The 11,370-nt window shown below is 34.0% G+C and overlaps 1 protein-coding gene across 1 annotated transcript; it reads right to left on the bottom strand.

Annotated features, from left to right (window-relative positions):
* Window positions 1-2,198: 2,198 nt before the first annotated feature.
* LOC144714486 (RPM1-interacting protein 4 (RIN4) family protein) lies at window positions 2,199-4,841 on the bottom strand. The gene is made up of 3 exons (XM_078589236.1): window positions 4,684-4,841; window positions 4,186-4,368; window positions 2,199-2,397 (listed from the first exon to the last, which is right to left on the bottom strand). The coding sequence occupies exons 1-3, from the start codon at window positions 4,699-4,701 to the stop codon at window positions 2,350-2,352; spliced, it is 249 nt and encodes an 82-aa protein (XP_078445362.1). The 5' UTR covers window positions 4,702-4,841; the 3' UTR covers window positions 2,199-2,349.
* Between the last annotated feature and the right edge of the window lie 6,529 nt (window positions 4,842-11,370).

Raw genomic sequence — 11,370 nt, 5'->3', positions numbered from 1 at the left:
AAAAAGTATTGATATTTTTAACCATGTTAAATAGAATAGTTATCAAATTCAACTGTCCAACTGAGAAAGAAGGTGGTGATGACACCCTGATAGGTTTAATATTTTTTGTTGAATTCCTTCAGTTGTTTTCAACTGAGTGGTCAACGCCTTCTGGTCCAGAATTTATTGCTAAAATAATCATGTTAGTTGTTCACTGTATATGATAAAAAAACTAAAGTTGTTCCAACTAATAATTTTTTACCTTTTTGGGATGCAGTATAGTATTGTCATTGTATTCTTATATATTTTTTATTTTCTCTTGATTCCCAGAAACAGCAGTATTGTAATTTCAATTCATTTCTCGATGTCTCCTCGTCTAGAATTTCTTGATTGAAATAAACATGTCATTTTTATTTTAAATGATAATCAAAGGGAAAATATCCCAACTAATTTTTTATTATCCTGATCAAGATGTAGCGTGATGCAATCACATCACCCTTATATATCTGATATTTTATCCTGGATTCCATAAATATGTCATATTTTACATGGGTCAGTTAACATCTTCTGGTTCATAATTTATTTACCCAAATAATCGTCTTAATCACCATTTTAAGTATAATATGCAACAAATGACACAACCAATTAAATTTCAGATTAACAAGTACAAGTAATTATAGTCGAGACACCTGATTGGGGTAATATTTCTCTTAAATTTCATTCTTACAAATATCAGATTTCCCCTTAAATTGTATGACTCCAAGTCCATGATTTATTTTGATAAATAACTATATTTAATCTTATTAGTCATGATTCCCAAAGTGAAATTCGACATAACTTCTGAGGATTATGTATGTTGTAGTGTGACACCCTTAAAAGTTGTTTATATCATGTAATTCTGATAAAATTTTATATATTTGTTGAATTCCAAAAACATAGCTTGAGTGATATAAGTATAACATCAGGATACAATAATATAGCATAGTTATCATGATCGAGTGGTGACTCACGTAGAGAACTCTCTGAAAGTATTCATCAACTCACTTTTACTATAGTATGTTGGTGAATGGCATAGGAAGCACGTGAAATGTAGATACATTTGGATATATTATCTGTAACCCAACAACTTACGCTGATATTCAACTATTTAAAGTACAAGTATATCAAAATTTTAAATGATTCAATGTGAAAATGTATTGAGTTATAACATAATTCACATTATAAATGACACTTAGGACAATTTATCGATATATCTTGAAAATCACAAGTGATCAATTAACATTTCAATGACAAATAAATTGTATACTTTTAAATCATTTCACTCATTCACAATGACTCACACCCTGGTATCATTCATCCTTCGTGTTCTCCATTTTCCCCTCACCGTCTCTAGCCTTTCCATGACATTAGGTTAATACCCTAGTCACTTCTATACTAAAAAATGATAATAACTCCACTTTATTTATAACCATGTGAGAAATTATATATATAATCCAATGAGTTAAAAATCCATGAAAATGTGACTAAATTTTTACCTTCATTTTAACAATTAGTTTAAGTTATTATATTAAAATTTTATATAGAAAATAATATCCACCATAAAACTAATACAATGTAAACCATTATAGAACTTTCTATTTTTTTGCACTAAAGTATTGTTAAGCATTGGAAATGTTCTTACACGCAAGATTTTAAAGAACTTAAAAACACAACTGGGGGCCCAAAATGTCCTAAACAGCTTGGTAGAAAAATAAAATACCCAAAAAACATATCGAATCACAAATAAAGGCAACTTAAATAGTAGATTAAGCCGAAATATAAGCATTCAAGACATTACCAGACAACAGGAAAATTTTGAATATTTAATATTTAAATGATCTTATTGTAATAAACTGATGACTAATGTTGTTGGTGGAACAAGGCGATCATCCAATTGAATGACAAACATAACTATTACAATTATATTGAAATAGTGTCATGAAATTTTTGTAATAGACTGCAACACTATCATGAAGGATTACATATGGGTTACCTAATTGCCCTTACATGCCTATATATTTGAGGTCGGAAGACTATATTCTAAGCAAGCCATGCAAAAGCATAAGGAGCTTATAAGTCCTAATAATAAGACAACTGGGTATATTTTTCATATTTATGTTTGGATTTAACTCTTACTAAAATCTAAGAAGGTGAACACATAACAACTAACATTTAACCAATCAGATAACCCCTTTGTATCTCATAAAATATAAGCTCACTCAACGTTATGAATAAAGGCGCCCCAACAATAATACACGCACTGGACACGAAGCACCTCGACAACATGAGTTTGCTAAAGAATTTCATCTTCATCAGTAGGCTTATCAGTTGTCAAGCCTTTCCACAACAGCTCAGGAAGCGCAGAAGCTTCTTTCTCCTCTGTAGAATAGCAAATATCATCTAAATATTAGTAAAAAATGACTCCTCCCCTCATCACTTTTCCATTAACTAATTCAGATCTCCGTTTTTCATGCCGATTTTTTCTTCTTCTGGTTTATAAGCTATAATTGAATACATAAATTCAACATGGAATTCAATTGTGAAGATAAGCAACAAGACTTATATTTTATCACAGTTTTTCTAATTTTCTTCAACATGAAATTCAATTGCAAAGATAAGCCACAAGACTTATATTTCTAACACAGTTTTCTACTTTTCTCCAAATGAAACACAATTGCAAAGATAAGCCACAAGACTTATATTTCTAGCACAGTTTTCTACATTTATTCCTATATTATGCAAATTCCAATTGATTAGAAAAAAACTCAACATAAAATTCGATTACAAGGGAAAATAAGCGCCAAAGATTTCTAATTTTAGAATATACTTCAGTTGCATTCCTCTTATATATAAACTCTAACTGAACACAGAAAACTCTACATACAATTCAATGTCGGGGAGAGATAATCCTGATTATTTATTATTTTATTAAAATTCTTTAACTCCTCTCTTCTATTGGATTGACTTTAATTGAATACAGAAAAATCAACATACAAGTCAATCACAAGAGTATATAAGCCCTGATGATTTCTAATTTTATAATAGGTTTTGATTTTATAATAGGGCTTTCTGTATTTATAATAGGTTTTGAATACAGAAAAACTCAACAGACATTTCAAACGCAAGAGATGATAAGACATGATGATTGCCAATTTTTATCACTGCTTTCTAATTATGTTCATCTATCGTAAAAAAATAAAAAACTACAGAAAAAGTAAACATGAAATTAAAGTGCAAGAGAAGCAATGATGGTTTTTATTAAAAAAGTATTTTAAGTTTTATCTATTGTGTAATTCCATTCTAAGGAAAGATATGGCCTGAAAATTCTTACTTTTATGACAGAATGCTGTCACACTTTCAATGTCTTTAGCTCTACATTATAAATTTCCGTTCCACTTATACTAATCATTAAATAAATAAAACATATATGCTTATATCTTTGATGGATTTGAATCATTTGATGGAGTAAAAGTTCTTAAAGTCACCCTATGAGTTGAAAGAAACCTAAAAATGACGGATATATGAACACCTCCACAAGGGGAGAACCCATATAGAATGCTGTAACTGAGACTAAACATTAAATAAATAGTACATATATATATATCTATTTAAATCTTTGATGGATTTGAATCATTTGATGGAGTAAAAGTTCTTAAAGTCACCCTATGAGTTGAAAGAAACCTAAAAATGACGAATATATGAACACCTCCACAAGGGGAGAACCCATATAGAATGCTGTAACTGAGACTAAACATTAAATAAATAGTACATATATATATCTATTTAAATCTTTGATGGATTTGAATCATTTGATGGAGTAAAAGTTCTTAAAGTCACCCTATGAGTTGAAAGAAACCTAAAAATGACGGATATATGAACACCTCCATAAGGGGAGAACCCATATAGAATGCTGTAACTGAGACTAACCATTAAATAAATAGTGCATATAAATTCAAATCTTTGATGGATTTGTACCATTTGATGGAGCCAAAATTCATGGAGTCACCTTATGAATTGAAAAAAAACTCAAACACGATGGATTTATGAACACCTCCACAAGGTAAAAACCCACATAAAATGATGTAACTTCAATGTTGCGATGCTTTCACCATTCTGAGCAGGTAATTCAGATAAAACAAGAAGTGAAAAACAGAAGTTTGTTCTCACCGATAGCGGTTCTTCATGAACATGAGCAATGAACTCCTGTTCATTCCCAAAGCTGGACGATTTGATGTGGGACTTGTTCTGTTTCCTATTAGCCCGGGCCCTCTGGAACACCATGGAATAATCCGTCTTGTTCATCTTCTGATCCCACCCTCCAAATTGTGGCACAGCCATCCAGCCATTTTTCTACAGATTAAAATATAATCACACTCAGCAATCGTTTCCTCAGATAAAAAAAATACAACAATCCCACCAAACTTTAAAATAAAATATCCATTATCGCAACATCGAAGTTACATCTTTCAGAAAATCTCTAGAATATAATCATACCCAGCAATCGTTTCCTCAAATTAAAAACCCAAAAATCGTTTCGACATACAAAATAAAACATGATTCAAGCATCGCAACATTGAAGTAGAGCTTTATCATCTGTAGAAGTTGAGAAAAAATGAAACAAAATTAACGAGAAAAAAATCCCGTTAGAATTTTTTTTTGGCATACCTCCTTCCAGTGTTCCATAGCCGGAAGGGGAAATGGCTGGATGGAATCAACAGGAAGGGCGGTTTGCAAGACTTTCGTCTGCGTTCATCGCTAAATATAACCTCTTCGGTCGCGTTGAAAGACGAGAGAAACAGCAAGCTAAAACAGGGAATTCTATTCTTGACGTGTGGATGATGATGTTTGTGGGTGATAGCATCATTGTTAACGTCAAAGACCCGTTCATCGTTCATCGGCGACTTCATTAGCGTTGACATGAGATGGCTGACGTCGCCATGTCTCTCTCTTTGTCTGCATGTCTCTCTTTTGCTCTATATCAGATTATCTGTCTCTCGCTCTCGTTCTCTCTCTTTCTGTCTCTCTTTCTGTCTTTCTCTCTTTCTCTCTCTCAGCTTCTTGCTCTCTCTCTCTCTCTCTCTCTCTCTCTCTCTCTATCTCTCTTATATTCTCGCGCCACTCTCTTTGTCTGTCGCTCTCTCTCGGGCTCCTTCTCCCGCTCAGTCTCTCGCTCTTGTTCTCTGTGTTTAATGCTCTTTCTCTCTCTCTCTCCCTCTCTGTGCCTCTCAGAGTCTTTAGCTCTCCCTCTCTTTTTATCTCAGAGTCACTTTCGTTCTCTCTCTATCTTGTGCTCTCTCTCTCTGTCTCTATCTCTATCTCTAGCTCTCTCTCGTTATCTCCCTTATGTTCTCTCACCTCTCTCTTTGTCTGTCGCTTTCTCTCAGGCTCCCTCTCTCAAGGCGTCTCTCTTATCCTCTCTCACTCGCTCTCTCTCTCTGTCGCTTTCTCTCATGCTCCCTCTCTTTCTCTCTCTCTCTACCCCTCTCTCTATATTTCTCTCTCTAGGCGTCTCTCTTAGCCTCTCTCTCTCTCTCTATGTGTCTTATGCTCTCGCTCAATCTCTCTCCCTTATCTCTCTCTCTTAAACACATTAAGATTGTGGAGCATACTAATGCTTTTGATATGAGTGACAATATATCTGATGATTACAAAGAATGACGACGCACCTAGCCTGATGTAAATATATCTGGTGCACAACCCAATCACACATTTCATATCTCACTTAATTTTCATTGATAAAGCCTATTCAGTGTAATGCATGTGTGATGAAGTTCACAAATACACTCAATGAATAAGTAAATTATGATGAGATTATATTACAGAGATCGCTAGTCTTTAATCACGTGTTCTAAATAATTTATTTAGAAAGGGGTACTTGAGAAGGACATCAAAATATCCAAATTGAATAATATATTATCTATGACATCGAAATAGAAGGACATCAAAATATCCATCGAAATTCCAAGTTCAAAATACAAATAAATCCATAAAACTCATAAAATCCTTTAAAAAATAGATTGAATCATTTTAGTTTTGATAACACACACATATTATTATATTTATGCATAAACATGTAAATATCATGTCAGTAGCCTAATAATTTGTGTTATCATCTGCCCCTAGTGTAAGAGGAGACATTTCAAGGAAAAAAATTGCAATGAAGTCCTTAGCTAAAGTAGTGGAATATTTGAGAGGATTTCTCCAATCATTTCCCAACAAATTATTACCAGCTTGGATGACCAATTAAATTTTGATAGGTGACCGTATTGTAAGTCATCATGGGAGTGTCAAGCAAATGAGGCACTATACCTACATGGTAACACATGATAATAAGGTTCCATGAGAGAGTCATTGCACCCCTTTTTCTCTCCTCTAGAGCATGTGTAACTTGGCACCCACTCAGCTAGAAACTCAACTTATTGATTAGATTAAATCAAAACGTAATTCATTAATATAGATGTTGATATATGATAAATAAGGTATACAAAATGAAGGTTACAGGTTAATTATGGTCGTTAACGAGGCTGATACATGGGTCTAGAGTATCTCACACAAGTAGTATGAAGATACATTTAAAATTTAGGGTTTTCTCTGAAAATTCTTATTAACTATAAGCAATAGAAGGTCCTAAATGAAATCACTCAGCTCAGAATTCTTTAGATTCCTATGTTTCGTCTTGCATATTCCCATGACTCCCCTCCACTCAGAATGTGATTCAAATTACATAACAATGATGGGGAATTGATAACGGAAATGATGGGGTATCATTAAGATGAAAGAAAACATTTGATATGCTAGGAATCACATGGATACGTCTAGAGGTTGGACACATAAACAGGTCAACATGTCTCTCTTGAGAAATTAAAAAGGCATAGCACTAATCCTTGAAAAAGTGATTTGATGAATTTTTAATTGTCTTTAGAATTGTGTTTTTTTTTTGGCAAAATTTCAATGTTTAATATAAAATGATACACTAGAACCCAACAGGACATATGTTTCATGTAAAATACACTACATGTCATGTACTCTATGCACAACATCTGGAAACTTCCGCCAAGACATACATGAATAGAGAAAACTAAAACCTTAGACTCTACAAAATTCATGTCATATAAAAGGGCATATGTATTGAACATTCCAAATTACTAGATGACATTATGAATATTCTCTTATTTTGTCTCTCTTCCTATTTATTTGTCTTGTTCATTTCATACTTTGTTGCTCTTTTTCTGATCTAGTCTACTTATACTTCATTATTTTTCTCATGGTATCAAAGCATAACAACTCGCTCAACTGATTAATCATGAGATTTCCTATCCTCACACTCAACATCAAAATGGAACAATAGAACACACTAAAAATCATTGAAACAACACTTCCCATGTTGCATCGTGCGTCTATGCCTCAAAAGTTCTGGGACGAAGGCATAACAATTGTTGTCTACCTCCTCAAATATATGTATACTCTATCCATACAGTATAAGTTCCCAATGATGTCTTCACTGTGATATTCTTGATTATAATTCCTTTAAAATGTTTGACACCGATGTGTTTCCTGTTGGGTTCTAGAGGCCTTGACATGGATAAAGACGAGGATTCCATGCAGCGGAAGACACGTAACAGAATTATAACGACATCGATAAAACTATAAAACGAAGTACCTTTACACAGATTGCATAGGTGATTTCTTAGATCTTGGAGCGAGCTGAGTCAAGCTACTCAAATGTGCAGCCTTTAGATCTATCTACGCGATCCTCGGCACATCAGATCTCCTCCTTCTCCTTAACAAGTCCCGTTCTACCTCCATCGTCGTCATTACGCCGTCCCGATTGCATCGGGCATGGAGAGGGTGTGTGTGGAGAAAGGAGAAGAAGGGGAAGGCCCCCTTAACAATTCTGGCATGGGTGAATTTCATTCAGGGCCTTCCCCTATTTATACTAAGTGTGTATTTTTCATAAAACCCCTGTAACTTAAGTATAGCTTCTGACGTCCAAAAGACCATTTGTGTGTGACCCTATAGGCCCATGTATGAGTCTAGTTAACGACTCCAGCAGCCCAATAACCTTTATTGGCCTTCCAAATTAATTAACTATATCATCATATAGATTAATTAATGTCGGATCGATTTAACCCAATCGATTGGTCGAGTTTCTGACACATGGGGTGCCAAGCTACGCCTCGTGTCCTAGAAGATACAAAGAAGTGTGTATCGACTCACTCATAGAACTTGTTCATCATCAGTTACCATGTATGTATAATCCCTCATCCACTTGATGCTCCTTGGACGACTTAGGGTAAGGTCAACTGTCAAACCCTAATCGATCATCCGAGTTAGTACTGATGCATTCAAAAATCATCAGAGAACTCTTCTCCTGATATTTTACTGCCTTGGCCAAGGACTTCATCACATCGTCTTCTTTGAGCTGTCACCTCTTATACCGAGGGTGGACGATCCCATCTTGACCACTCAATTGTCTTCGCAAACTTCTTGATGTACCCAAACTAAGACCGTTTAGAATCCCATGATTCGAGAATCATTGGCCATAGTTAAAGTACAACCGTCCGCCCACAAGACGTCTTTGGTGTCTCAGGTCTAAGGACAACTTACACAACCGCGACGTGAAATAGCCTGATTGACAGTTCGGTATAATACCATTCATGGATTCGTACTGATCAATTCAGTGAACTCTTTCCACTAAAGAGTACCCACTATCTATCATTAGTGTCTCCAAACTAATGGCTACGGGACCGGCCATACTCATCATATGAGTGAGTCTAGATAGTGTTATTCTATCCAAATACTTCGATGTCCTTCTCGCGTATCCTTCAAATATGAATGTTTAGAACACATGCTTAAAGACTAGTGATCTCTGTATTACGATGTCATCATAATTCACTAAATCCGATCATGTATTCATAGACTTCATTATAAGCATCACACGTGCACTATAATGAATATGTTGTATTAATGAACATAGAACGAGATGTGGAATGTGTGATTGGCTTGTCGGCCACATATATTTCCATCACCATTTATATAAGCCACCTTGCTACAGCCTATACTTTGGAATTTGGAAATTGATTTGCATCATTAGAAAATCAGATTTTGTGTTCTCCCAAACTCCATAAGCCATCAAGTTGTTACTTATGCAAACATGTACCATAAAATTTATGAGACCTTGATAATAATAAATAACATTCAAATTTTGATAGTAATTTGCACCAATGAAAACCTACAAGACTCTGATAATAAAAGCTAATTTTCATAATAATTTCATATATTTTATGTGTTCATTTTCATTGAAATGATTACAGATGACTGTTATTAAGCCTTAAAATGATTTATAATGAAGTTTAGATTTTCTCAATGTTATCATATTTTATCAGAATTTTCTAACATTAATTTCATAAAAACTATTTTTATAATTCATAGTATATATATCTAGTTTTATTTAAATATTTTATAATGATTTGTTATATTTTGAAAATGAAAAATTGATTTGCTCAATTATCTTCTATTTTATGGAATTTTATGAGAATAAATTAATAATAGGAATAATCTTATGAGCTGTAAAATATACTTTAGATATATTTAAATATGGTTATGGGTGTATTCTACTTTCAGCGTGAAATTATGGTTTTTCCAGATTTTATGGTATTTTATGAAAGTCTCCAATAGTGAATAGAAAATATAACTATTTTATAAGTCATAAGCTAATATTTTGCATTTATTTCAATATTTTAAGGAGTTTTTGACTTTTTTTGGTCATCAAAAAATTTCACCACATGGATCACGGAGAGAAAAAATAAGAGGAGAGATAAAATAGGATGGCCTAGATTGCTCTCAATTCTGAAGTTTTGAGCTGAAATTTTGGGTAGATCCATCGTTGCCTCATCTATCCATCCACCATCGTGGATGTATTAATAGACCCCTTATTCCTGTAAAAATGTACCCTTGGAGTTTTTTGCTAATTGTAATTAGATGATAGTTTTGCTCATTTAAAATATTGATTGGAGGTATTGTTCTCATGTTCACATGGCGAAGGATTGAAGGAGCAATGACCTAATCAATACATGCGAAAAAAACACCACTCAACCAATTGGGCACATTACGACGAGCTTAGTATGATCATTGTCTTTTTAAGACTCATCTCATCATCCTTTTTCCTCGGTTAATATTATCAATATCCTAGGCTTTCACTTTCTCTCATGCCACCACCGACTATACCACTCACTGGCAGATATCCACCTCCATCTCCATCGCCACCACCGATGATAAATCTGCATCACTTGCCTCACTCGTCACTCACTGGTGTGCATCCGCGACCATCTCTATCACAATTAGGGGCAGTATTTCTTTCATCTTCTCCACTCCACTCATGTCCTCTGGCATCAACCATCGCTCGGATGCAGAAGCCCATACTAAGGTATTTAACTAGAATAACTTAGTTTTTCTCAATAGAAAATTTCGTAACATTCGCAAAATTATTTGCAAAATTGGATAAATTAGGTTAATTAGGAAAAATATTTTCCTGCTTCTTAGAATTCTTTTGAACTAATTTCACTAGGTTTCTTATTAAATTATATTTAACTCCTTAAAATCTCATAATCAAACATTAGAAGTTAAATAATCCATAGTTGGGCATCTATGCAACAATCTGTAGTTGTGCACTCGCATTCTAAAGTTAAATGCAAAGCACTTGCTAATGTCACTATTGAGCTCATATATGTGAATTCCCTTCTTCAAGAACATCTTCCTTCCAAAAAAAACCCTATACTATGGTGTGATAATCTAGGTGCAACATATCTACCAAAAATCTTATTTTTCACGCAAGAACTAGATTAAGATCAATTAATGCTTCCTTCGAGAATAGTAGCAAAAATGAACTAGAGATTTCCTTTATCCCGAGTCTCAACCAAATTGAATACACTCTTACAAAACCACTGACTACTGCACATTTCAACTGGATTGACATCCAAACTCAACCTTGATTGGAGCTTGAGTTTATTAAATACAATAAGGCAGTAGAGTAGATGAGCCTTCACGTACGAGGTGATAACTTATCTGATGATTACAGAAATGGAGGTACAACCGCCCCATTTCACATACTCTAAACTCAGCATCTGGTAGCTTCCACCGTGAAAAAAGTGAACAAAGCAAACTAATACCTTAGACTCTACATGCTTCATGTCAACACCTATAAATGGACATATCTATTGAATATTCAAAATCACCAAGGGATATCATGAGTATTCTCTTATATTCTTTTCCTTCCTCTTTCTCCATTTTGTTCATCTGATACTACTTTGCTCTTCCGCTTTACTCCACTTTAATTTATTAGTTTCTAATACC

This window comes from Wolffia australiana, chromosome 17 (assembly GCF_029677425.1).
Source record: "Wolffia australiana isolate 7733 chromosome 17, ASM2967742v1".
In the NCBI taxonomy this organism is placed as follows: domain Eukaryota; kingdom Viridiplantae; phylum Streptophyta; class Magnoliopsida; order Alismatales; family Araceae; genus Wolffia; species Wolffia australiana.
Note: the sequence above shows the minus strand (reverse complement) of the source record. Positions and strands in the feature narration are given on the sequence as shown.

What these genes read in the sequence shown, in the direction of transcription:
- LOC144714486 (XM_078589236.1), bottom strand. An exon ending in TTCATGAAGAACCGCTATCG is followed by an intron (nt 2,398 to 4,185) that starts GTGAGAACAAAC and finishes GCTATTCTACAG; the next exon opens with AGGAGAAAGAAGCTTCTGCG.